Below are 27,755 nucleotides of genomic sequence, written 5' to 3'. Positions count from 1 at the left end.
GGTTTCATATGCTGTTATTAGTGAGGTGGAGTTCCCCTGGTTTCATATGCTGTTATTAGTGAGGTCGAGTTCCCCTGGTTTCATATGCTGTTATTAGTGAGGTGGAGTTCCCCTGGTTTCATATGCTGTTATTAGTGAGGTCGAGTTGCCCTGGTTTCATATGCTGTTATTAGTGAGGTTGAGTTCCCCTGGTTTCATATGCTGTTATTAGTGAGGTGGAGTTCCCCTGGTTTCATATGCTGTTATTAGTGAGGTCGAGTTCCCCTGGTTTCATATGCTGTTATTAGTGAGGTGGAGTTCCCCTGGTTTCATATGCTGTTATTAGTGAGGTCGAGTTGCCCTGGTTTCATATGCTGTTATTAGTGAGGTTGAGTTCCCCTGGTTTCATATGCTGTTATTAGTGAGGTCGAGTTCCCCTGGTTTCATATGCTGTTATTAGTGAGGTCGAGTTCCCCTGGTTTCATATGCTGTTATTAGTGAGGTGGAGTTCCCCTGGTTTCATATGCTGTTATTAGTGAGGTCGAGTTCCCCTGGTTTCATATGCTGTTATTAGTGAGGTCGAGTTCCCCTGGTTTCATATGCTGTTATTAGTGAGGTGGAGTTCCCCTGGTTTCATATGCTGTTATTAGTGAGGTCGAGTTCCCCTGGTTTCATATGCTGTTATTAGTGAGGTCGAGTTCCCCTGGTTTCATATGCTGTTATTAGTGAGGTCGAGTTCCCCTGGTTTCATATGCTGTTATTAGTGAGGTCGAGTTCCCCTGGTTTCATATGCTGTTATTAGTGAGGTCGAGTTCCCCTGGTTTCATATGCTGTTATTAGTGAGGTCGAGTTCCCCTGGTTTCATATGCTGTTATTAGTGAGGTCGAGTTCCCCTGGTTTCATATGCTGTTATTAGTGAGGTCGAGTTCCCCTGGTTTCATATGCTGTTATTAGTGAGGTCGAGTTCCCCTGGTTTCATATGCTGTTATTAGTGAGGTCGAGTTCCCCTGGTTTCATATGCTGTTATTAGTGAGGTCGAGTTCCCCTGGTTTCATATGCTGTTATTAGTGAGGTCGAGTTCCCCTGGTTTCATATGCTGTTATTAGTGAGGTCGAGTTCCCCTGGTTTCATATGCTGTTATTAGTGAGGTGGAGTTCCCCTGGTTTCATATGCTGTTATTAGTGAGGTCGAGTTGCCCTGGTTTCATATGCTGTTATTAGTGAGGTCGAGTTCCCCTGGTTTCATATGCTGTTATTAGTGAGGTGGAGTTCCCCTGGTTTCATATGCTGTTATTAGTGAGGTCGAGTTCCCCTGGTTTCATATGCTGTTATTAGTGAGGTGGAGTTCCCCTGGTTTCATATGCTGTTATTAGTGAGGTCGAGTTCCCCTGGTTTCATATGCTGTTATTAGTGAGGTCGAGTTCCCCTGGTTTCATATGCTGTTATTAGTGAGGTGGAGTTCCCCTGGTTTCATATGCTGTTATTAGTGAGGTGGAGTTCCCCTGGTTTCATATGCTGTTATTAGTGAGGTCGAGTTCCCCTGGTTTCATATGCTGTTATTAGTGAGGTGGAGTTCCCCTGGTTTCATATGCTGTTATTAGTGAGGTGGAGTTCCCCTGGTTTCATATGCTGTTATTAGTGAGGTGGAGTTCCCCTGGTTTCATATGCTGTTATTAGTGAGGTGGAGTTCCCCTGGTTTCATATGCTGTTATTAGTGAGGTGGAGTTCCCCTGGTTTCATATGCTGTTATTAGTGAGGTGGAGTTCCCCTGGTTTCATATGCTGTTATTAGTGAGGTGGAGTTCCCCTGGTTTCATATGCTGTTATTAGTGAGGTCGAGTTCCCCTGTTCCCTGATATCTTTTTTCAATAACTGTTAAATCATGAAAATTCATGAGTTTCTGCAGAATGGGTGGATGGCTGTATTTTAGTACCCTGTTAAGTTGTTTTTCTTTGTTAATGCAAATCTATACAGTTATAGTGCACAGCAAATGTAGATTGTGTTGTACAAATGGCAATAATAGCTATTTGAATAGAAATAATAATTTAATCACCCTCAAGGTAATGGAGATGTTATATTCTGCAGACAGGGGGCGCTACAGTTCATTCTAACGTGGGATTCGGTAGTCCTATAAATTAAATATTGTAGTCCTTGTAATAAACGGTGTATTACGCAAAGATGTATATTTCTACACATTAACACACAGTTTAATACTGATTGAATAAGTAAATACAATAATTTGAGCGTTAAAATGCAGTAGCCCACTCTGAAATCGAATATTATGGATTGTATTATAAGAAGCTATTATTACAGCAATTTTTAATAGTTGATGTAGACCCAGCTACCTCATGCAAACTTATGCAAATAATTACGAGTAAAATATTAAACCGCCAACAGGGGGACAGTCTCTAAAAGCAGTTATAGTTTTACATCTTTGTGATGTCATTCTCTGTTGGAGCATTTCGCGGCAGCAGGCGACACAGGTTGGGGGAATAACGAGAGAGAGGGGGGCAGTGGACAGTTTACCAGGCGTAAAAGACTGGGAAACGAAGCCAATAGACTAGCTACAATTTTAAAAGAAGAAAGCAGCTGTCCGTCAACCTCTCCAAAACGCAGTCATGTTATCTTTATCCATTAGGATATGTTTTTATTCGGAATAGGCGATTATTCTCCAATCACATTGTTCTCTTCTCCCAAAACATCCCAGGATAGGATAGAGTGGATGTTATTGTCATAATAGCCATGAATTCGGCGGAACAGACGGTAACGTGGCTGATAACGTTGGGGGTCTTGGAGTCACCGAAAAAGACCATTTCTGACCCTGAAGGATTCCTGCAGTCTTCTCTCAAAGATGGGGTTGTCCTGTGCAAGCTGGTGGAACGATTGCGCCCTGGTTCTGTTGAGAAAGTAAGGTCATATCTTATTGCCTGGATGTCCCACCTCTGCCTTAGACAACTATTATATGGAACTTGAATAATTAAACATTGGTATTAGTGTGTCTTTGTTGTTGTAGATCTCAAACCGATCCTAGTTTAGATCATTAACAGAGGGGTTATTGTACGGAGTAGAGTGGAATTTCCGGACAGATGTCCGTGTGTCTCACTTCAGCATTAGTTTGCATTGACAATGAGATACCTATTCACTTTATTCCCAATATAACCTATTAAGTGAGTAATAACGCAATTGTATTCACATTGGCTACACATGGCATTAAAGTCCCGTGTTTTTTTCTAGATTGAAAACAGACGCTTTTTAAAAAAGAAAAACATGTTTGATTATCGGAGTAAGTATGGACATTTGGCCACTGCGTTTATTTTTATTCCACCAACAAAATGTTGCTATAATAAACGGGTGTTTTTGGTTCGGATCAACTGCTATAATGGGGCACACAACAAATAGATTCACATGAGTGGTCCGCCATTGACTGCAATTTCAATTTCACTCAGAGGAAGCCCCCTCCCTCTCTTTTAAAGGAACAGTGTTGTTTTAACATCATTTAGCCATCAGAGTAGACCACTTATGTAGGCTTACATTGGGAAACGCATTAGCCTACTGATGGGACTCCCAATTATTCAGTGAAACACTCATTTAAGGGTTATGGAAACACCATTGTATTAGGGACAGTTTTTTATTTAACTACTCAAGTCAGTTAAGAACAAATTCTCATTTACAATGACGGCCTACCCCGGCCAAACCCTAACGACGCTGGGCCAATTGTGCGCCGCCCTATGGGACTCCCAATCACGGTCGGGTGTGATACAGCCAGGGTCTATTGTGATGCCTCAGGCACTGAGATGCAGTGCTTTAGTCTCGGGAGACCCTATGGGCTTGACTTTTATGCATTCTTGTTGTTGTTGTTGTTGTAAAGCATTTCAAAATATACAATATAGAAACCCGAGTATATAACGGAGTATACAAACATTACAAACAACAGTCAGGGAGATAGACAATACATTATATCAAGACAGTGGTGGGAAATGTACCCAATTTTCATACTTGAGTAAAAGTAAAGTTACATTAATAGAAAATTACTCAGTTTAAAGTGAAAGTCACCCAGTAAAATACAACTTGAGTAAAAGTTTTAAAGTATTTGGTTTTAAATATACTTAATTATCAAAAGTAAATGTAATTGCTAAAATATACATAAGTATCAAAAGTAAAAGTATAAATGATTTCAAATTCCTTATATTAAGCAAACAAGACAGCACAAGTTCTTATTTTTTACAGATAGCCAGGGGCACACTCCAACACTCATACATAATTTACAAACGAAGCATTTGTGTTTAGAAGCATTTGTGTTTAGTGAGTCCGCCAGATCAGAAGCAGTAGGGATGACCACGGATTTTCTCTTGATAAGTTTGTGAATTGGACCCGTTTCCTGTCCTGCTAAGCATTCAAAATGTAACTAGTACTTTTGGGTGTCAGGGAAATGAATGGAGTAAAAAGTACATTATTTTCTTTAGGAATATAGAGGGGTAAAATTAAAAGTTGTCCAAAATATAAATAGTAAAGTGCAAATACCCCCAAAAATTACTTAAGTACTTTACACCACTGTATAAAGACTAATTAGTTACAAACATGAAACGTTTTGATAGCTATTTTGTTATGAGAAGAAGAAGTCATGTTTATTTGTTGACATTTTAACTGAGGGGGAAAAAACGTAATTTCTGTCACACACCCACAGAGCAAGAATGTACCTGCCCTTGTGCACTTGCAATTTATGCACAATTGGGAAAGGTTAACAACATAACTACAACAACAACAGGGTCGAGGTCTTCTAAATAATAGCCAATTGACGATAGGCCTAATAAGGAGAGACATTTTTAGGTTATTAAAGGTTATGAAGCATGTGATTGCCACTACTGATATAGTCGCGGAGGGTTCTGTTTGCACAGGTAGGCACCGAAAGGTGTAGCCGCAGGGTTCTGGTTTTCACCGTGGAAGATACATACCACGTCATTTCCTCTCCTACTAATCCGATTTCCCGATGGGAGATTGAGAGGTCTTTTAGAAACACCGATTGGAGATTTTAGTTTCACACTGACATCGTGGCTCTGTACCGTCTTTTGCAAAACCAAGAACGAAACAGGTTACCTACGTACGGCTCGGGGATTTCCTTCATTAAACATTTAACTCCCTTCCACACAGATCTTCCAAGAACCAAGGAATGATAGTGAGTTCCAGAGCAATATAAAGGAGTTTCTGAAAGGCTGCGGGTCCTTCCGAGTGGAGGTGAGTCATTTAACCTGCTTGCTGCTCTGTAACTTTGTTGCAAATATCGACAATACAACGCGCTCTAAACATGACTGAAAACACGGTATCAACATTTAATTTGATCAACACGTGAGCCTGCCCCATGGGGCGTTAGCACAGCCCAGTTGTTTTACTAGCCTACAAGCAGAAATACTACAGTTGTCGCCCTTTGGATACTAGTCTGGGTTTTAATTTGTATTTCTAACATAGTGTAACAACATTCCAAACGAATACTACCCTACTCAATGTGTAGGGTATGGGTAGAATGATTTGGTCATCATGATTTGGCCGTTTAACTGAAAAGTTCACCATTTTACAACTTGACGTTAGATGGTTCCTCATCCTGAAAATAATCTATGGGCAGGGAGAAACTGCAATCCGTGCTTCAGTTCTTTACACATTCATTACAAACTTCAACTGACATTAGCCACTGTTAGCTAAAAAGCAATGGAAGCGATGGGGGCAACCAACTCCATATTTGTTTTGATGTTACTTAAAGGTGATTTGGCCATAACAATCTAATAAAAACATGCTCACAAATTAGCTGAAGTTTGTAATGGCAGTGTAAAGAACTGAACCATGGATTCTAGTTTCTCCTGGCCTATAGACTATTTTCAGGGTGAGGAACCATCTATCATCAAGTTGTAAATTATTGATCTTGTCCTTTAATTCAACAACAAATTGTTATTCTGCATATTGAGCTGTCCTGGTCAATATGCAGAACAAGGGAATTTAACTGTGGGCACATCTACTGTCATGAGTAGCCGAGGCCAAGAGCCATATTTCAGTCAGTCAATACCATGAACCCTATTTCAACATTACAAAACACTTTCAAATTCTACTGTGTGAAACCTGAGTTGTTGGAATTCTGTTTTAATGCACAGATAGCTGCACAGTATTCCAAGAGATGCCATCACACAATTTTCTATTTGTCATGGAAACAAGATTTGCCTCAAACTTCTGAGATATTGTGCGACTTGGCAGGTGCCAGGTAAACATGTAAACAAAGGTGTGATCTGAACAGCCTCCTGATTTTAAAATCCGTTTGGGAACGTAGACAGTCCACTTCTCCCGAAAAATATACATTTGTACACCTTGTAGTAAACTACTTGCCTTACCATGGCCTAGTTCTTGTGAATGCCTTGTCTCATCTCGACCCTGTTACTGACTGCTTCAAGACCAGGCCTTATGGAAAGACTGTGACTGCTCTGTTCCAGTGTTCACACGATACCACTGAGAATGAAGCAGTGTATTGGCATGCATCCAAGTGCTATGCTAGTGTGGATATTGGCCTGTGACTCATACCTACCAGGAGTGAGAGCTGCTGGACAGTTATATCTCATGGCTGCTCACTGCAGTGTTGAGGCTGGGCTTCAGCAATAGTAACTAGCATGGCCTTTAGCACCCGACTCTGGTCTGTCTGTCTCTGTCTGGTCCTGTCTGTCTGGTCCTGTCATGTTGTCAGTCATGCCTAACTGAATCAATACAGTTTATGCAAGAGGTGGTGCTGGGCGGGTTCATGAGAATGTCAACCCAACCAATGGATTTTCCAACAAGGTCGATTAGGTCGCAAGGCTAAATTCCAAAATGACCAGACATGGACATACACTGTAGTGTGAAGGAGCAATAAGCTGTCATGATGGCCATGGTAGATTATTGTCCCAAAACAACCCCTTCCTTATAGACATTCATTCCTAATAGATCTCTTCAGTCTAGAGACCACATTGAGTCATCCACCATATTGCTTAATACATCCTCTGTCAGATCAAGAAGAGGTCATTCAGAAGTGTGTGTGTGTATAGGATTAGGTAGTAAGGGGCGGTTTGGGGGGGGGTGTGTGTTGGTTAGAGAACATGATGAGGCAGAGATTAGAGATGGCTCAGACTGCTGATAATCCTCTAGACTGGCCCTGGGTGGTTAAAGGGTAGGAGTGAGGGTGGGTGTGTGTCCAGACTAAGGGGGCTGGGGTAGGACTGTGTGGGTGCTCAGCCATAAGTGTGCCACAGTGAGTGCTGGACCAGACTAGGTGAAAACTGCCCTCAGAGCAGAAGCAGCATGTAGGGCTGAGGAAACCAATGACACTGTTGAATTACCACTCAGCTATGAAAATGACCTAATACTCTGACAGGGAAGTAGACCTCGTAGAGCTACTACACTTACTGCCATGCCAAATGGTGCTGAACACAATAGAATAGCAGTAAGTAAGTAAACTGGGGTGTTGGCCTGGTTGTGCAACAGAGTTAGTACATCTCCTGCTGTGGCCCAGTCACCTGGTACACTTAGTCACCTTAGGAAGCCTGATGAAATCCTGTATTTGTACTACAGAATTAGGTAGTAATCTGATAAATACAGTCACACCATATCCTGCCAGGCCAGGCCAGGGCACTCATAGCGTTTCATGTTGGCTGTGTCTATCTAATAGTCATTTAATGAACTCTGACAACAACATATAGTTAGGAATATAATGAATAGGGTCAGATGTTTGCTGCCAGACTTAGGTGTTGGCACTCCTGTCCTAAAGGTCAAGTTCAAATATTAAACGCCTAACATTGCAGGTAGTAATTATTTAGTGAATAATACAGCATGAAGTGTCCTGAGTGTATTAGTGGTTGATCCCCAGTTAGACAGAGGGTGGATCTCAACATGACACTCACATTCCTGACCTGTCTGGACTGAGAACAAAGAGAGGGAGAGCAGGATGTCCTTAGCCCTGTGGCTTCCTTCCTGTTGTTGTCTGTGGTACGATGCACTGCACTGTCTATATCCCAGCGTCTGTACAACAGCTCGGTAATGCTTGGGTAGATTATGGCTCAGTTCTGCTGCCTGTGTCAATCAGTAGTTGTTTTAACTCTGTGATATTCTCCAGGCCTCAAACCTAGGCCTCCTTACTGTGAGAAATATCTTTACCGACATTACACATCACTGTACTATGGGAATGTCTGGAAGTTCCTGTGTCAGGTTTTCATCACCAGAACCAGAGGAAATATGACAAGACCTTTACACCGTTGCAATGTTATGAAACAGTTGTTTGTTTTCAGTCAGTTATATAGATATTTTATTTTAAGTATTGAAAAGCTAAAGGATATCTCTCCCTCCTCTTCTCAGCCATTTGAGGTCAATGACCTTCTCCAGGGACTGAACTTCACCAAGGTGCTCAACTCTCTGGTGGCACTGGCCAAAGCCACCGAGGGTAAGTGGACTAAGACAGAAGTGTGTCTGGGGTGATTCATGGAAGGTTTCCTGTTTTCTATGCAAATCCATACCTGTGAAGTCCCAGATGTAACCTCTAGTCTCTATCAGAGTGGGCGTTGTGTTATTAGGCCTGTGTCTGTGTAGAATGATGGGTGCATGTTGCAGCATGTTGTGTTCTTCACTCACATTAATGTGTGTTGAACCTAAAGTAGCAGGCGTAAAATAAACTCCTGAAACTAGACCCCCCACATTCTGTCAGGGGGAGGTTCTCTTCTGCTCTCTTCAACCAATCCAGTAAATGTGGGGGAGGAGTTAAGATGGAGTGACGCCTTGTTAACGTCCGAAAGCAGAAGTCACGTCACAGGCTCTCTTCCATTTCCCCTGATAACTGGATCATCCGGTTGTTGACGGCCCAGCCAAGGCTAATGTGTGTGTCCTCATCCCTCTGTCTCCTCCACAGACATAGGAGTGGGCAGTGACTCTGTGTGTGTGTGTGTGTGTCCTCATCCCTCTCTCTCTCCTCCACAGACATAGGAGTGGGCAGTGACTCTGTGTGTGTGTGTCCTCATCCCTCTCTCTCTCCTCCACAGACATAGGAGTGGGCAGTGACTCTGTGTGTGTCCTCATCCCTCTCTCTCCTCCACAGACATAGGAGTGGGCAGTGACTCTGTGTGTGTCCTCATCCCTCTCTCTCTCCTCCACAGACATAGGAGTGGGCAGTGACTCTGTGTGTGTGTGTCCTCATCCCTCTCTCTCTCCTCCACAGACATAGGAGTGGGCAGTGACTCTGTGTGTGTCCTCATCCCTCTCTCTCCTCCACAGACATAGGAGTGGGCAGTGACTCTGTGTGTGTCCTCATCCCTCTCTCTCCTCCACAGACATAGGAGTGGGCAGTGACTCTGTGTGTGTGTCCTCATCCCTCTCTCTCTCCTCCACAGACATAGGAGTGGGCAGTGACTCTGTGTGTGTCCTCATCCCTCTCTCTCTCCTCCACAGACATAGGAGTGGGCAGTGACTCTGTGTGTGCGCGTCACTCGTCCTCGTTACGGATCAAGTCGTTTGACTCTCTGAACACTCAGTCTCCCCGCGGGCGCTCCTCCAAGCTCCTCCACAACCAGTACCGCAGCCTGGTGAGTCACACAACCACATAGAACCCAACAGAACTAGACGGAACCATTTGAGGTGGTTCTCACCTGCAGCTTGGGGTTGTTTTTGGTCTCCATTTGTTTTTGCTCCATCCTTACTTAATCAATCTCTTTTTTTTCTCTCCCTCTTAATTTCTCTCCTCTCCTGCTCCTCTGTTCTTTCCCCTCCTCCGTCGCTCCCTCTTTCCTCCCCACTAGGACATGTCGGAGAGCGGTGGGCAGCGGGTACTGGTGAGGGCCAAGTTCACCTTCCAGCAGACCAATGAAGACGAGCTGTCCTTCAACAAGGGTGACATGATCAGTGTGTCGCGCCAGGAAGACGGCGGCTGGTGGGAGGGCTCGTTCAATGGCAACAAGGGCTGGTTCCCTAGCAACTATGTCAAGGAGGTCAAAGGCAGCGGTGGGTGTCAGTGATTGGGCGGCTTGGATTGAATATTAAGTAGGGATCATAGTTTGTATTGGCGAGTATAAGCATTAGGCGTATGCATCTCTATAACAACTTTATAATCATCTATAGCAGCTCTATTACAACTGTATAACTCTCAGAGAAATATCTCCTGTGTTGATGATATCTGATAGTGGTCCCCCCTATAGCTGACTGTACCTCTGAATCACGCAGCTAAACCAGGCTGTTGATAGCTGGTGTGATTTACACACCGTATTTAATGTGTGTCTCTAGGGAATATCCTCTGCTGTTTTTAATGACGATGCATCAAATACCCATTTCATGCAGTCAGCATTTCCCCCGGCTGCTAGAGCTGTAATAACATGTTTGATTTATTTTACCAGGTAAGCTGACTGAGAACACCTACGCATTCACTGCAATATAGGGTGGTATGCTGCTGGCCAAAGAGAATGATCATGAAGAGAATCATTTAAAACGGCAAAACCAAATTCACATAGAAATGTTATTTATTGATCAGTCATTCTCACTGAAATCAAGTCTAAGTGTGTTCTATGTGCGCTATTTCCATGCTTCCTGTTCTTAAGTTTAGTTTTTGCGTCTTCTACTTTAGTTTTTGTACACCAGCTTCAAAGAGCTGAAAATACAATATTGATTCTCTACACTATACGTGCTTGTTTTGTCGCATAAACTGAAATGAGGAGAACTACTAGAATTTGAGAAACCAGGAAATAGCGGAGCAATTTATTCGTAGTGCGTCTTTTTAAAAGAGGAATTACAGAGTGAAGGAACGTGTTGCCAATACTAAGCTCACCAAGACATGGCTCTACTCCAGTTTATTCAATGGACTGCAATGTGCAAAGCATTACAGATAGAAATGTAATGCAGAGTAGAGCTCTGAGTTTGTTCTACACACTATATTTCTATCTGCAACACTAAGTGTTCTATCAGATCATATACAGAAATGTATAGTAGATGTATAAACTGTCTTTGTGCACAGCTGTTGTGCACTATTAATGTAGCTATTGTGCATTATAACGGAGAGGAAGGAAACTGCATGGTTAAACAAAGACAGGACATTCCTTATCTTAGCCTGTGGGTGGGACTTCTCTAAACACACCAAACAGCTCCCAGTGCCTCCCTCTGTTGGCCTACTACCTACTTACACATGATGAACTATGTATCAAACTAATTGGCATTTCTCTATAAGCTCACGGTGGTAACCCACTCCCTTTCTGTATCCAATCAGTCACACGTGAACATGCCCTCTGTCTCTGGCTGCAGAGAGCGAGAGAGCGAGCCACAGTTTTTGTTCCTTTGCTGTGTGTCATGATGTTCTCTCTCCATTCTGTATGCTATCTCTGCCCCAAGGGTTAGCTAACTAAAACACAGCAACATGAATGTGTCCCCATTTCTCTGTAGTGCATAGAAAGCCTCTGGTCGTTAGCTAAATGAAGCCAGCATCTTTTCCTGCCGGATAACATTGCTTTCAACTCTATTATAAAATTAATGACTTCATGTTTCTGTCCTACTCTCTGTTCTACTTCTACTCTACACTTTCTCTCTCTCTCCTCCCCCACCACCAACCACACAGACAACCCAGTGTCTCCTAAGTCTGGCACCCTCAAAAACCCTGTGAAAGGCTTTGACACACCAGCTGTCAGCAAGACCTACTATAACCTGGTGAGAACCTACACGACCTACTGCACTGAGATCTGAAATACCACGAGAGTTTTAGAATTGAGGCTTTTGCCTGCCGTGTGTTCGTGTGCTGTAATGTAGGTTGTTTCTTCCGTCTGACTGGCTGCTGGGCCAGCTGTGCCTCGAGGCCTTGTGACTGGCTGCTCCGTTTCTATCTAGTAGTAGCACACTGTCACTATGGTGTGTTGGTGTCTGGGTCAGTGATAGTTCACAGGGACTGTCCTGCTGCCGTGACGGTGATGGGAGCACATTGCAAAGCATCCTGGAGGCCCTCTGTTTATTTTGGTGCTGAGAGAAGAGAAGCAGAGGGAGGGAGATATCAACTATTCAAGACACAGGAGAGGACTATTCAAGACACAGGAGAAACTGTCAGGAGAGGAGAGTAGATCTGAGGAGAGTATATGTATTGTCCCAATGAACAACAATACGTTAAGATCCACATGGAGCATTCTGATAGAAATCAATACATTATGATATGGGGAAAGAAGTGAATAGTTCAGTACTAGTCTTTATGAAGACTTGAAGGTAACCTCATCACAGTGTTAAGTTATCTTGTGTTACAAGATCCAAATGAGTTTGAGAGTTGAAATATGAGCCCCACGACATCGGGAGTTAAGTTACCTGGCTGTCCGCCATTAGTGGATGTTCGATGGGTTAAAGCCAACTTAAACCTTCCACCTTCATCCATCCATCTCTGCATCCTTCCTAAAGCCTGCTCTGAACCTAGCCAGTAATGACATGGACTGAAGAGGTCAGTATTTGATAAGAAAAGGAAAGCAGTTTATTTCTGTCCTCTGGTTTCTCTGTAATGGGCTCCTCATATGAAACTTAAAGACAAAAAAAAACAAAGTTCTTAAAAAAATGCAGTGAAAAGGACCGGCTTCAGGAAGCAGAATGGGTGGCCTCCCTGGCCCCATTCTGTCAACGATGGGGAGGTTAGGAGGAGAGAGGGTGGGTCTCCCCTGTGGGGGTGTCTGAGTTCAGTATCTCTGTCCGCCTGTCTGTCTATCCATCCATCAACATCCTCTCCTAACCCCTGTTCTGTCTCTCTCCATCCAGGTGCTCCAGAACATTCTAGAGACCGAGACCGAGTATTCCAAGGAGCTCCAAAGCCTACTGACCTCATACCTGCACTCACTGCAACCCACAGACAAGTGAGTGTGTTTGTGTTCACATGGCTGTGTGTGTATTTGTCGTGTGTGTGTGTGTGTGTGTGTGAGGGTCTGATTTGAGCATACTATGAACCGTACTGTACCCCAACCATATCGCTCCAGCTTTCCCCACACTGTCTCCAGGTTGAGCAGTGCAGACGTCAGTCACATCCTGGGGAATCTGGAGGACATCTCTACCTTCCAGCTGATGTTGGTTCAGTCCTACGAGGAATGTACCAGGTGAGAACCCGAACAACACACACACCATATGATCAGTCCAGCATTGACCAAATGTATCTCATCAATACATGGATGTACCAAATGGGTGCCCGTAATCATCATGCAAACTTAAAATATGAGTCAGCTCTGAAATAGACCACGTCCTGTCTGCCAATAGGATCTAAAGCCACACCTTATATTAGTACATCAACATGATGTTTAAACAGGTCACACTGACACCTACTGGTAGACTCTGGTAGTGCTGTGGTGGTGAGCACATTGTGTGTGTGTGTGTGTGTGTGTAGGCTTCCAGAGAGCCAGCAGAGAGTAGGGGGCTTCTTCCTCAACCTGCTGCCCCAGATGAAGGCTCTCTACATGGCCTACTGCTCCAACCACCCCTCAGCTGTCAACATCCTCACAGAACACAGGTACGTGTGTGTGCATGTCAAGGAAATGTGTGTGTGCACGCGTGTGTGTAACCAAATCCATCGTGTGATTTTATGACACCGGTTTGACTGTCAAAATGATAGCGAACTATTTTCAGTTACAATATCTGCAAAGTATTTTGTGTGTTTCAGTGAGGAGCTGGTGGGTTTAGTATGCCGCTGTGTGTTTCAGTGAGGAGCTGTGTGTTTCAGTGAGGAGCTGTGTGTTTCAGTGAGGAGCTGTGTGTTTCAGTGAGGAGCTGGTGGGTTTAGTATGTCGCTGTGTGTTTCAGTGAGGAGCTGTGTGTTTCAGTGAGGAGCTGGTGGGTTTAGTATGCCGCTGTGTGTTTCAGTGAGGAGCTGTGTGTTTCAGTGAGGAGCTGTGTGTTTCAGTGAGGAGCTGGTGGGTTTAGTATGTCGCTGTGTGTTTCAGTGAGGAGCTGTGTGTTTCAGTGAGGAGCTGGTGGGTTTAGTATGCCGCTGTGTGTTTCAGTGAGGAGCCGGGGGAGTTTAGTATGCCACTGTGTGTTTCAGTGAGGAGCTGTGTGTTTCAGTGAGGAGCTGGTGGGTTTAGTATGCCGCTGTGTGTTTCAGTGAGGAGCCGGGGGAGTTTAGTATGCCGCTGTGTGTTTCAGTGAGGAGCTGTGTGTTTCAGTGAGGAGCTGTGTGTTTCAGTGAGGAGCTGGTGGGTTTAGTATGCCGCTGTGTGTTTCAGTGAGGAGCTGTGTGTTTCAGTGAGGAGCTGTGTGTTTCAGTGAGGAGCTGGTGGGTTTAGTATGTCGTTGTGTGTTTCAGTGAGGAGCTGTGTGTTTTAGTGAGGAGCTGGTGGGTTTAGTATGCCGCTGTGCGTTTCAGTGAGGAGCCGGGGGAGTTTAGTATGTCGCTGTGTGTTTCAGTGAGGAGCTGTGTGTTTCAGTGACGAGCTGTGTGTTTCAGTGAGGAGCTGGGGGAGTTTATGGAGGGGAAGGGAGCCAGTAGTCCAGGTATCCTGACCCTCACCACTGGTCTCAGTAAACCCTTCATGAGGCTGGACAAATACCCTACACTGCTGAAGGAACTGGAGAGACACATGGAGGTGAGAGGGAGACAGTCTGGTTATTTAGTATTTATTTTTTTAGGGTCTAGAACAGCTTTAATATTACAGACAGATTGTAGCTTCCGTCAATGGAATTGTCTGCATCATTTCCAATCTCCCATATATACAGTACCAGTCAAACGTTTTTGGAAACACTCATTCCACGGTTTTTCTTTATTTTTTACTACTTTCTGCAAAGTAGAATAATAGTGAAGACACAAACTATTAAATAACCCATATGGAATCATGTAGTAACCAAAGAAGTGTTAAACAAATCAAAATATATTTGAGATTCTTCAAAGTAGCCACCCTTTGCCTTAATGATCGCTTTGCACACTGTTGGCATTCTCTCAACCAGCTTCATGAGTCACCTGGAATGCTTTTCCCACAGACTTGAAAAAGTTCCCACATATGCTGAGCATTTGTTGGCTGCTTTTCCTTCACTCAGCGGTCCAACTCATCCCAAACCATCTCAATTGTGTTGAGGTCAGGTGATTGTGGAGGCCAAGGTAATCTGATGCAGCTCTCCATCACTCGCCTTCTTGGTCAAATAGCCCTTACACAGCGTGGAGGTGTGTTTTGGGTCATTGTTGAAACACAAATGAGATTCCCACTAAGCGAAAGACCTGATGGGATGGCGCATCGCTGCAGAATCCTGTGGTAGCCATGCTGGTTAAGGGTGCCTTGAATTGTACATAAATCACAGACAGTGTCACCAGCAAAGTACCATCACACCACCCCCTCCATGCTTCACGGTGGGAACCACACGTGCGGAGATCATCCGTTCACCTACTCTGCATCTCACTGCATCTTACAAAGACACGGAGGTTGCAACCAGAATTTGGACTCATCAGACCAAAGCACAGATTTCCACCGGTCTAATGCCCATTGCTCGTGTTTCTTGTCCCAAGCAAGTCTCCTTTTTATTGGTGTCCTTTAGTAGTGGTTTCTTTGCAGCAATTCGACCATGAAGGCCTGATTCACACAGTGTCCTCGTAACAGTTGATGTTGAGATGTGTCTGTTACTTGAACTCTGAAGCATTTATTTGGGCTGCAATTTCTGGGGCTGGTAACTAATGAACATCCTCTGCAGCAGATGTAACTTTGGGTCTTATTTTCCTGTGGCGGTCCTGATGAGAGCCAGTTTCATCATAGCGCTTGATGGTTTTTGTGACTGCACTTGAAGAAACTTTCAAAGTTCTTGAAGGTCAGTCAATCCAGAACATTTCATGTCTGCAAGTAATGATGGACTGTTGTTTCTCTTTGCTTATTTAAGCTGTTCTTGCCATAATATGGACTTGGTCTTCTGTATACCACCCCTACCTTGTCACAACACAACTGATTGGCTCAAATGCATTAAGAAGGAAAGAAAATCCACAAATTAACCTTCAACAAGGCACACCTGTTAATTGAAATGCATTCCAGGTGACTCCCTCATGAAGCTGGTTGAGAGAATACCAAGAGTGTGCAAAGCTGTCATCAAGGTACTGGGTGGTTACTTTGAAGAATATCAAATATATTTACATTTAACACTTTTTTTTTTTTTTTTTGGTTACTTCAGGATTCCATATGTGTAATTTCATACTTTTGAGGTCTTTACTATTATGCTTTTAAAACATTTTTTTTTACTACTATGCTTTTTGTTGTGTAGGTGTAGACTATATTAACTGTTAGACCTGTGATCTTCTGAATCAAACATCACCCTCTTCTTCATCAGGAGCATCATGCCGATCGACCAGACATCCAGAAGTGTTTGACCTCCTTCAAAGGCCTCTCTGTAAGTCGGACATACACCGTCCCGGTCTCGCTTGAATGACTTCTGTAAATGTAACCCTTCAACACTGCATGTCTCTTGTTGATGATGTACACTACCGTTCAAAAGTTTGGGGTCACTTAGAAATGTCCTTATTTTTTAAAGAAAAGCAATTTTTTTTTTTTTTTGTCCATTTTAAAATAACATCAAATTGATCAGAAATACAGTGTAGACATTTGTTAATGTTGTAAATGACTATTGTAGCTGGAAACAGCTGATTTTTTATCAGTACATACATTTTAATGGAATGCCTACATAGGCGTACAGAAGCCAATTATCAGCAACCATCACTCACTCCTGTGTCGCAATGGCACAATGTCAGCTAATACAAGTTGATCATTTTAAAAGGCTAATTGATCATTAGAAAACCCTTTTGCAATTATGTTAGCACAGCTGAAAACTGTTAGGCTGATTAAAGAAGCAATAAAACTGGCCTTCTTTAGACTAGTTGAGTATCTGGAGCATCAGCATTTGTGGGTTTGATTACAGGCTCAAAATGGCTTGAAACAAAGAACTTCCTTCTGGAACTCATCAGTCTATTTTTGTTCTGAGGCATGAAGGCTATTCCTTGTGAGAAATTGCCAATAAACTGAAGATCTTGTACAACGCTGTGTTCTACTCCCTTCACAGAACAGCATAAACGGACTCTAACCAGAATAGAAAGAGGAGTGGGAGGCCCCGGTGCACAACTGAGCAAGAGGACAAGTACATTAGTGTCTAGTTTGAGAAACAAATGCCTCACAAGTCCTCAACTGGCAGCTTCATTAAATAGTACCTGCAAAACACCAGTCTCAACGTCAACAGTGAAGAGGTGACTCTGGGATGCTGGCCTTCTAGGCAGAGTTCCTCTGTCCAGTGTCAGTGTTTTTTTGCCCATCTTAATCTTTTGTTTTTATTAGCTAGTCTGAGATATGGCTTTTTTTTCCAACTCCGCCTAGAAGACCAGCAGCCCGGAGTCGGCCTCTTCACTGTTGACGTTGAGACTGGTGAAATTATTTAACTTCTAAAAGTGTGAGGGAAAATCCAAGATGTAGAATCTTACCCAGCTCTTTCTTGCTTTCTCAACTAACCTATGTGTCTGTTTGCTCTTGTTTTATTTTTTTAGGCAGGTACTATTTAATGAAGCTGCCAGAATAGACTGACACGTTTCAGAAAAAAAGTTTTGTTTCTGGCCATTTTGAGCCTGTAATCGAACCCACAAATGCTGATGCTTCAGATACAATCAGCCTAACAGTTTTCAGCTGTGCTAACATAATTGCAAAAGGGTTTTCTAATGATCAGTTAGCCTTTTAAAATTATAAACTTGGATTAGCTAACACAACGACTACAACGATTGGAACACGAGTGATGGTTGCTGATAACGGGCCTCTGTAGATATTCCATTAAAAATCAGCTATTTCCAGCTACAATAGTCATTTACAACATTAACAATGTCTGCACTGTATTTCTGATCAATTTTGTTATTTTAATGGACATTTTTTTTTGCTTTTCTTTAAAAAACAAGGACATTTCTAAGTGACCCCAAACGTTTGAGCACTAGCGTATATGGAATCCAGTGTTATTCAGGGTTAAATTCACATGATAAATAGTCTCTGTCTTGTTGATGTGTGCAGGCAGTGCAGTTTTGCTAATCCTGGGCTGAGGGAAAGCTTTAGCCTGGCTCTGAGCTCCACGATTTGGCTCTGCTGTTCTGTGGCTTGTTGCCCTGGCTTGGGCTTCTATGCAGCCTGGATCTTCCGTGTGTGTGTGTGTGTGTGTGTGTTTCTCTCTCACTGTCTCTCTCACATTGATTGGGATTCAATACTTTAAAACAGCTTCCTTTTATTTGTTTGTGTCTCCATGGCTTCAGGCTCAGTGTCAGGAGGTGAGGAAACGTAAGGAGCTGGAGCTGCAGATTCTAACTGAGACGATCAGACGCTGGGAGGGAGATGACATCAGAACCCTGGGCCCTGTCCTGTACATGTCACACATACTCTGCCACACACACGGATCAGAGGTAAGACGCACATCTAAAATCTACACCTAGGAATGTCTTAACAGTGTGTGTTTGTCTTCTTTAGGAGAAGAGTGAACGCTACCTCCTGCTGTTCCCAAATGTTCTCCTACTGCTGTCTGCCAGCTCCAGAATGAGTGGATTCATCTACCAGGTCGGGACCTCTCTCTCGTTCTCGCTCTGTCCTTTGTTAATATTTAGGGCCCTATAGATTAGATTCTGCTTTGTGGAGAACATGACGGAATCCTGAAATCGAGACGTTAAAACGAATATCAACAATATTCAAAAATGTATTGAACTTAGTAGGAAATCCACTAAATGTTTTGAAAGTTATTCATTCGCCCAAGATTATCATGACATAAATAAAATGCATCAGTGATTCATATTTTCCTTCAACTTTCTGAAGAGGCAACGGCACAGGAATGCCTGTGTGCGTGTTTGTCTACCACTTATTGTAGTCGTTAATCGCTAATGTTTTGCCAACTGTCTTCTGGTTGATGGTAGGCTTTCCCAAAAACCTTCTCAGTTAAATGTTAAAGCTACAATATGTGACTTTTTGCGTGACCCAACCAAATTCACATAGAAATGTGAGTTATAGATATGTCCATCTCATTGAAAGCATTCTAAGAAAAGGTATAACTGTTCTATGTGTGCTATTTCTATGCCTCCCGTTAAGTTTTTTTTTTTTTTTACTTTCGGTTTTGTACACCAGCTTCAAACAGCTGAAAATACAATATTGTTGGTTCACAGCAGTTTAGATGGTACAATGATTCTCTACACATTGCTTGTTTTGTCACAAACTGAATTTAGGCGAACTTGGAATTTTAGCAACCAGAAAAAATTGTGGAGGGATTTTTTCCTATTTGACCATTTAACTACAAGGTAGCATATGCCTACCTGGCAGAATGATATCATGACTATTTGCATCAATCCAGTGGCCATTTGTTTTGCAGACTTTGCAATCATATGAGTGCTACAGAAGCATCCTAACCAAACAACTATCTCTGACTAGTGAGTAGTTAAAGGGTAATTACACCCAAAAATCTAATTTTAAAAAAAATAAAAAATTCCCCCAGACCAAGTGGTCTCCTGATGTGGTTTAAGCATTGTTACGGACTTAGAACATCAAATGCTTTGAGTTTTTTTCCCAACAAAAAAAAGGGAAGGAACGGAATCAGGCAAAAATCTAACTGATTTTTTTAGTGCCCTTATGTGTGTAAACACTAAAGGTTTGTGTAACTTGTTTGTTGATTTGCTTTAAAGGATAAGCTGCCATTGACAGGAATGCTTATCTCAAGGATAGAAGATTGTGAGTTGGTCAAAAACGCTTTCGAAATATCAGGTACGTTTACAGTTATTTTACTAGTGGAGTTTAACCAGCTCAAATTAAGGGTAATGTCTGTAAACACGTGTGTGTGGACATGTTTAACTATACTTGTGGGGATCCAAAGGAAAAAGGCTATTTCTAGGGGGTTAAGGTTGAGGTTAGGGGTTCGGCAAAATATAATTTTGAATGGGAATAAATTGTGTCCCCACAAGGTTAGTTAAACAAGATCTTGTGTGTGTGTTACAGGCAGTACGTGTGAGCGGATGCAGGTGGTGTGTAACAACCAGCAGGATTTGCAGGAGTGGGTGGAGCATCTGTCGAGACACACTCAGATCAGAAACGCCCCCTCCGTGATCATGACCACACCAACCGCCAAGCCCCAGTCTGTCCCCTGCCACACGGTAACACCCCCAACCTCTCCAGTCTGACTGTCAGTTAAAGGGAAGGTTATCGACGTTTGTCTGACATTTTTCTTGTGTCGATCCAGGTACATGGATTAGGATATTTGCAGGTTTAAATCCCAAATGAATGGGAAAGCTAATGCTGCGTTCATAACATCTTGGAAATTTGGAAATATGACCATACCACTGGGAAAGATCCATCTGAATGCCCCCCTTAGTGGGAAACTCGTCTATCATCACGGACCTCTCCCACATGTTGAACTTTGATGTCACATACTGAGGAAATTACCTCTGTAATAGCTTTTTCGGCAGTTAAATGCAACAATAAAACATTACTTTTTATAAATAATCTATTAATATAGTTTTTGAACACGATAATTTGTTTACAAGCTTGCTAGCTGTTCTTTTAATTTATGGTTGAAGCAGATTGTTTGCCCGTTAGCCAGGCAGCGATTCTCAACGAGTTCAAAGCACTTGAATGCATCCAACTCGTATTTACAACTGGTTATTACTAGAGGTCGACTGATTATGATTTTTCAACGCTGATACCGAAACCGATTATTGGAGGAATTTTTTTATTATGATTTTTTTTTTTTGTAATATATATTTATAATAATGACAATGAACCATTTTATATTAACTTAGTACATAAATAAAATCTATTTAATCTCAAATAAATAATGAAACATGTTCAATTTGGTTTAAATAATGCAAAAACAAAGTGTTGGAGAAGGAAGTAAAAGTGCAATATGTGCCATATAAAAAAGCTAACGTTTCAGTTCCTTGCTCAGAACATATGAAAGCTGGTGGTTCAATATTCCCAGTTAAGAAGTTTTGGGTTGTAGTCATAGGAATTATGACGTGTCGACTATTTCTCTATACCATTTGTATTTCATATACCTTTGACTATTGGATGTTCTTATTGGCACTTCAGTATTGCCAGCCTAATCTCAGGAGTTGATAGGCTTGAAGTCATAAACTGTGCTTTGCCTCAAGCATTGCTAAGAGCGGCTTGAAAAATGCAGTAAAGTGCTGTTTGAATGCTTACGAACCCGCTGCTGCCTACCACCGCTCAGTCAGACTGCTATCCAAATCATAGACTTAATTATAATAAACACACAGAAATACGAGCCTTTAATAATGGTCAAATTTGGAAACTATCATTTAGAAAACAAGACATGTATTCTTTCAGTGAAATACAGAACCGTTCTGTATTTTATCTAACGGGTGGCATCCGTAAGTCTAAATATTGCTGTTACATTGCACAACCTTCAATGTTATGTCATAATTATGCAAAATTCTGGCAAATTAATTACCGTCTTTGTTAGGAAGAAACACAGTTCTCAACGAGCCAGGCAGCCCAAACTGTTGCATATACCCTGACTCTGCTTGCACTGAACGCAAGAGAAGTGACACAGTTTCACCTGGTTAATATTGCCTGCTAACCTTGATTTATTTGAACTAAATATGCAGGTTTAAAGATATACTTCTGTGTATTGATTTTAAGAAAGGCATTGATGTTTATGGTTAGGTACATTTGTGCAACGAATGTGCTTTTTTCTTAATGCGCTTTTGTTAAATCATCACCCGTTCGGCGAAGTTGAAGTAGGCTGTGAGTCGATAATAAATGAACAGGCACCGCATTGATTATATGCAACGCAGGGCAAGCTAGTTAACTACACATGGTTGATGATATTACTTGATTAACTAGTGATTATGTGAAGTTTTTTTTTTTTTATAAGATAAGTTTAATGCTAGCTAGTAACTTACCTTGGCCCCTTTTGACACTGTGCTTGTGTAACAGGTGATCAGCCTGCCAAGCAGTTTCCTCGTGGATTGCAATTTAATCGGCCATAATCGGAGTCCAAAAAGGCCGATAACCGATTTATGAAACTTGAAATTGGCCCTAATTAATCGGCCATAACGATTAATCGGTTACCACCTTCCCACTTGGTTATGAACGCAGTAAGCATCATTTCATTCCAAGAAATGCTACCCTATATAAAAAAAAAAATGTGTACCCGTCTTAAACTTCTTCCCTCTGTTCTCTCTCCCCCTTTCTCTCTCCCCCAGCTCCCGTCCCATCCCCTGACCCCCTCCAGACACTCAGAGAGTAGGGGTGTATCTGCGGGCCCTGCCTACCACACCCTACCCCACCCCTCCTCCCACGGGGTCCCTCAAACCCCCCCCATGTGGGGTCCCCTGGAGCCCCCCAGCACCCCCAAACCCTGGAGCCTCAGCTGCCTCCGCCCCGCGCCCCCACTTAAGCCCTCGGCAGCACTCTGCTATAAAGAGGTATGGTCCTGGGCCTTTTGTCTAAGAGGGAATAGGTTCCAAACAGTAATAGCTAGCACAGTTTCTAGAGATGATGCCTTTATCAATAAAATAGCCCACCTCTAGGGTTCTAAGAGAGCCTCTCTCTTCCTCTTTTTATCTCCCTCTCTAGGATCTGAGTAAAAGTCCTAAGAGTATGAAGAAGCTGCTGCCTAAGCGTAAGCCTGAGAGGAAAGCTTCAGATGAGGACTTTGCTACCAGGAAGAGTACTGCAGCTCTGGAGGAGGATGCCCAGATCCTGAAAGTGATCGAGGCCTACTGCACCAGCGCCAAAACACGACAGACACTCAACTCAAGTAAGACTACGCCGCAAACACACAACCTGTCAGAGACTCAATACTTCAACCAACACCAACTAGTCTTTGGTGTCTTTTATTTCTGTACTAACATGAACCATGTCCAGATTAGTTCTAAGACTTCACAGGTTCTGGATGCTCTTTAGAGTACAGCTGTTTAGATTCAACTGTTCTTTTAGTCTATTGCTACTCATAGTTCAGTGTTGTCTCCTCTCTCTCTAACTATGTTCTCTCCTGTTTCTCTCCCCTCATCCCCTTTGCATTCTGTTATTCTCCGCTCTGTTCCTCCTCCTTTTGGTTTGTCTATTTTGTGTCCTCTCCCTTTAAAAAATATATATATATTTACATCCATAACCCCACCATCCCTCCTCATTTTAAATATACCTGTATATTATTTGTCCTATTATTATGGATCCCTCTCTCCACAACCCACCTCAACAATGATTTGCCCCCCCCCCCACATCGCTTTATTATGGTTTGATCCACTCCCCCTCCTCGTTCCGTATGGTTTGATCCACCCCCCCTCCTCGTTCCAGCATGGCAGGGTACTGATTTGATGCATAACCACGTGCTGGCCGAGCCAGTTGACCGGTCCAGTGTGGACACTATAGGTTGCCGTAGCAGCCTGTCCAGAGGGACCGAGCCCTGGTCTGACCTATCAGAGGACTCGGATTATGACAGTATTTGGACCGCCAGTAGTTACAGGACCTCCTCCGTTTCTCGTAAGAGCTACAGTCGCTCCTCCCATATATCCCGCTCCCCCACACCTTTTTTAATAAACTATTTTATTTTGAAATGTGATTTTCTTTCATCGTAGTTTTGGAAACCCATTGCTGGCTAGGCAAATGTTGCCGTACGCAAATGTTTCATGTATTGGACATACACAAAATAGTCCACCTTAGTGAGGTGAAATTAAAAAATAGCTTGTTTAAAACAACAACAAAAAAAAACATGTTATTTTTTTTTTACGGAAAAGTGGTGCGTGCGTCTGTATTCACCCCCTTTTTGCTATGAAGCCCCAAAATAAGATCTGGTGCAACCAATTACCTTCAGAAGTCACATAATTAGTTAAAGTCCACCTGTGTGCAATCTAAGGGTCACATGATCTCAGTATACATACACCTGTTCTGAAAGGTCCCAGAGTCTGCAACACCACTAAGCAAGGGGCACCACCAAGCAAGTGGAACTATGAAGACCAAGGAGCTCTCCAAACAGGTCGGGGACAAAGTTGTGGAGAAGTACAGATCAGGCTTGGGTTATAAAAAATATCTGAAACTTTGAACATCCCACGGAGCACCATTTAAATCCATTATTAAAAAATTGAAAGAATATGGCACCACAACAAACCTGTCAAGAGAGGGCTGCCCACCAAAACTCACAGACCAGGCAAGGAGGGCATTAATCAGAGAGGAAACAAAGATACCAAAGATAACCCTGAAGGAGCTACAAAGCACCACAGCGGAGATTGGAGTATCTGTCCATTGGATCACTTTAAGCCATACACTCCACAGAACTGGGCTTTATGGAAGAGTGTCCAGAAAAAAGCCATTGCTTAAAGAAAAATATGTACACCAAAAGGCATGTGGGGGACTCCCCAAACATTTGGAAGAAGGTACTCTGGTCAGATGACACTAAAATTGAGCTTTTTGGCTATCAAGGAATACGCTATGTCTGGCGCAAACCCAACACTTCTCATCACCTTGAACACCATCCCCACAGTGAAGCATGGTGGCGGCAGCATCATGCTGTGGGGATGTTTTTCATCGGCAGGGACTGGGAAACAAAAATCTATTTAATTCCAGGTTGTAAGGCAACAAAATACTTTTGCAAGCCACTGTATGTATTCATGCATGCATGCACTACTGGTTAGAGCCAGTTTGCACTGTTCTGTGAAGGGAGTAGTACACAGCGTTGTACGAGATCTTCAGTTTCTTGGCAATTTCTCCCATGGAATAGCCTTCATTTCTCACAAGAATAGACTGACGAGTTTCAGAAGAAAGTCATTTGTTTCTGGCCCTTTGAGCCTGTAATCAAACCCACATGCTGATGCTCCAGATACCCAACTAGCCTAAAGAAGACGAGTTTTCTATTGCTTCTTTAATCAGAACAGTTTTTAGCTGTGCTAACATAATTGCAAAAGGGTTTTCTAATGCTTAATTAGCCTTTTAAAAATGATAAACTTGGATTAGCTAACACAACTTGCCATTGGAACACGAGTGATGGTTGCTGATAACGGGCCTCTGTAGATATTCCATAAAAAATCTGCCGTTTCCGGCTACAATAGTCATTTACAACATTAACAATGTCTACACTGTGTTTCTGATCAATTTGAAGTTAAAAACAAGGACTTTTCTAAGTGACCCCAAACTTTTTAACGGTAGTATACACGCACACACACCCTTCTCCCATCAAAAGACCTCGGTGGACAAAGGAAATGCTCCTCAGTCTCCCTTCTGTTCTCAACTATTAACGGCTTCAAAGGACCTGGTGTCATGTTACAATCATTAAAATGATGAGTTAATATGCTGCTGTCATAGCTTAGATCTCCCTTGGAGAACAGAGATATTGAATCTCAATGGAATCTCCTGTATGGATAAATGGTTGATGAGAGGGAGACTTGGATTTGCCAGGTCAAGTTCTCCTCCTCTACCACACCTGTCCTGATCCTTCCACAGGACCCCTTTGTCAGGCCGCTTATCTGAATCTGGTTTGGGCTGTGTCCTAATACTCTAAAATGGCCTCCTTGTCGTCTTTTCCTTCATTGCCGCTGATAACTGAAAGGGCTACTATAAAGGACTGTGATCAGGGGGGACAGCACACAAGGAGAAGAGGCTAGTTTGAACTATTGAGCTACAGCCTTAGTGTGTCAAACCTCTACGGAAAGGTCACCCTCCCTCAGTCAGCCAATCAGTCAATGAGTCATCCCGTCCATCGACCAATGTGCTCTGCTGACGGTCTTGTTTTACCAATCAGGATCCAGGGAGAAGTCAGGTCTGCACATGCTCTTCCCTGAGGAGGAGAAGATCATCGTGGAGGAGACCACGAGCAACGGACAGACCGTCATCGAGGAGAAGTAAGCACTACATTCCTCCCTGAACTACCAGTGCGTTAGATTGGGAGAACTCTTCACTTCACACGTTCAAAAGTTTATATGTTCCCTAATGGGGTTTATTGATAATGGTGAGCTGTGGTTGGGTTGGTTAACTAACGTGTCTGTCTGCCTTAGGACTCTAGTAGACACGGTGTACGGGCTGAAGGATGAAGTGCAGGAGCTGAAACAGGTGAGCGTTCAGGAGAGTTGGCACGTTTTAGCATTCTCTGAAGCCGTCACATCAAATAGCATGTCAGTCATACAGCATCAGCATCATAATGAATCAATTAGAGGCTCTCTATGACAAAACTCTAAGCATATACATCCCAGTACCAGAGCTCTGTTCATTCCAGGCATGTGCGATTTAGACCCTTTTCTAAGTTCCAGCGGCCATCTTTCTTTCCACCCCCCCCAAACAGGACAACAAGAAGATGAGGAGGACCCTGGATGAAGAGCAGAAAGCCAGGAAGGAGCTGGAGAAGATCCTGAGGAGAGTCCTGAAGAACATGAATGACCCCACCTGGGACGAGACCAACCTGTGAATACTCAGGTGACATCGCATCAACATGGTTGGGTTTGGGCTCCATCGTGACTGGACCAAAATTGTTAACCACAAAGCTATCTGACGTAACACTGTGAACTGACACTGTGGAACACTAATCTGTCACTTTTGTAAGAGACTGGGTGTGGTCCAAAGTCAAAACAGCCAATGAAAATGCAACATAGCGTCCCTGAATCACTCTGGAAGACTATTGGCTGCGGCATGGACCTCCGACCTCTGTGTTGATCTGGGATTGGAAAGAGGCTGGAACAATCACACTAGTGAAGATACCTGGTTTGCTCTTCGCATCTTTGCTGATCTGCGCTGATATGTGCAGTAGGTCCCTAGTGCCTACAAAGGGATTTCCTTCCACCTGTCCAGTTTTATGCAGATGAAAGACGGGGAAAGGTAGCCACGGTAGACTATTGAGATGCAACCCAGACAATTTTGACAGATGATGATTGTGTCACTGCCTCCATTACCCTGCTGCCAAGCTCCTCAACACCCCCACCCTCTTACCCCGCTCTGGCGCATCTCCCTGCCCATTCCTCTGAGCCTTGTAGGAACCTATGGCCAACACACAGAACAGCATAACCTCTAGCTCATTCTGCATGTTTCCATGGAAACATTAGCAATCCGATACTGGAACGTTTTCAGGTGATTTTTGTGGCTTTCTGATGATGATGATTTGAAGTATTCTGGACGACCTATTCCTTGTTTGTTTCTGTTATTTTACCGGATAATGGACTTTCTATTTTAATGCTTTCCTGAAAACACTGTATTTCTACTTTTGCTTTTCTACTTCTTTGTCACCAATGATTTGTACAGAAACTAACCGTAGCGTCTCAAATTAATATCATGAAATGTGCCTTGGGGAAACTATTCCATGATAGCAGCTTACATCTTTCATGCTCTTCAGTTTAAAATGGGTCAAATAGTCCAATGCAATATTGATTCCAATGATGAACACTAATGTAAACTACTTATCTAACTATTTCAGATTCTATGTCATTTATGTATTTAAATGAAATTGACTGGTGTATTATGCACTCCTCAAGTCTATTGTTCAGTGAAAACCTCCCATATCCTCTATTTATTACCTCTTCGTCTCTCTCACTCTTCTCCACTTGTCTCTGAATTAAACCAGTAAACTGAATCTCGTGTGTGTCTGAATACTTGCGGTGACTGACGTGTTTTACCCGTCTTAGTTGAAAGCACTGGCTGTACGTTGCCTCTGAATAACAGCGTCTGCTTTAATGACCTAAATGTGATGGAGCCTTTGTCCTGCAAAGTGCTGTCACTTTATCTTCAAATGAATCAGACAGTTATCATTGGATGCCTGTCAGTGGTAGATTCAGGTGGAAATGTACGATAAACAGTCCAGGAATGGTGACGGTGACCACGTATTCCGGACAGTA

At 42.9% G+C, this 27,755-nt stretch overlaps 1 protein-coding gene across 8 annotated transcripts; it reads left to right on the top strand.

Moving 5' to 3' along the window:
• The first annotated feature begins 899 nt into the window (after window positions 1-899).
• LOC110527354 (rho guanine nucleotide exchange factor 7) lies at window positions 900-27,493 on the top strand. 8 transcript variants are annotated; one of them, XM_090240184.1, is made up of 22 exons: window positions 2,460-2,884; window positions 5,126-5,209; window positions 8,336-8,420; window positions 9,419-9,552; window positions 9,766-9,967; window positions 11,565-11,653; window positions 12,731-12,825; window positions 12,967-13,062; window positions 13,347-13,469; window positions 14,403-15,748; window positions 15,967-16,025; window positions 16,259-16,318; window positions 18,204-18,350; window positions 18,415-18,501; window positions 19,611-19,689; window positions 19,921-20,075; window positions 22,149-22,370; window positions 22,522-22,705; window positions 23,242-23,427; window positions 25,679-25,778; window positions 25,932-25,986; window positions 26,216-27,493. In XM_090240184.1, exons 10-22 carry the CDS (start codon window positions 15,703-15,705, stop codon window positions 26,336-26,338), a joined length of 1,503 nt encoding a protein of 500 aa, XP_090096310.1. In that variant the 5' UTR covers window positions 2,460-2,884; window positions 5,126-5,209; window positions 8,336-8,420; window positions 9,419-9,552; window positions 9,766-9,967; window positions 11,565-11,653; window positions 12,731-12,825; window positions 12,967-13,062; window positions 13,347-13,469; window positions 14,403-15,702; the 3' UTR covers window positions 26,339-27,493. The 8 variants fall into 8 exon arrangements, with proteins under 8 accessions (XP_090096309.1, XP_090096306.1, XP_090096305.1 ...); XM_090240185.1 differs by having other exon boundaries at window positions 2,475-2,884; window positions 12,946-13,062; XM_090240180.1 differs by lacking the exon at window positions 15,967-16,025 and having other exon boundaries at window positions 1,238-2,884; window positions 14,403-14,541.
• The last annotated feature ends 262 nt before the right edge of the window (window positions 27,494-27,755 follow it).

Source organism: Oncorhynchus mykiss, chromosome 7 (assembly GCF_057628025.1).
Source record: "Oncorhynchus mykiss isolate SJ-2025 chromosome 7, ASM5762802v1, whole genome shotgun sequence".
Lineage (NCBI taxonomy): Eukaryota > Metazoa > Chordata > Actinopteri > Salmoniformes > Salmonidae > Oncorhynchus > Oncorhynchus mykiss.
This window is presented reverse-complemented; position numbering and strand designations above follow the sequence as displayed.

What these genes read in the sequence shown, in the direction of transcription:
- LOC110527354 (XM_090240179.1), top strand. Translation starts at nt 2,720, where the DNA reads ATGAATTCGGCGGAACAGACGGTAACGTGGCTGATAACGTTGGGGGTC. An exon ending in TCACTGCAACCCACAGACAA is followed by an intron (nt 12,826 to 12,945) that starts GTGAGTGTGTTT and finishes ATATCGCTCCAG; the next exon opens with CTTTCCCCACACTGTCTCCA. An exon ending in CAGACCGTCATCGAGGAGAA is followed by an intron (nt 25,779 to 25,931) that starts GTAAGCACTACA and finishes TGTCTGCCTTAG; the next exon opens with GACTCTAGTAGACACGGTGT.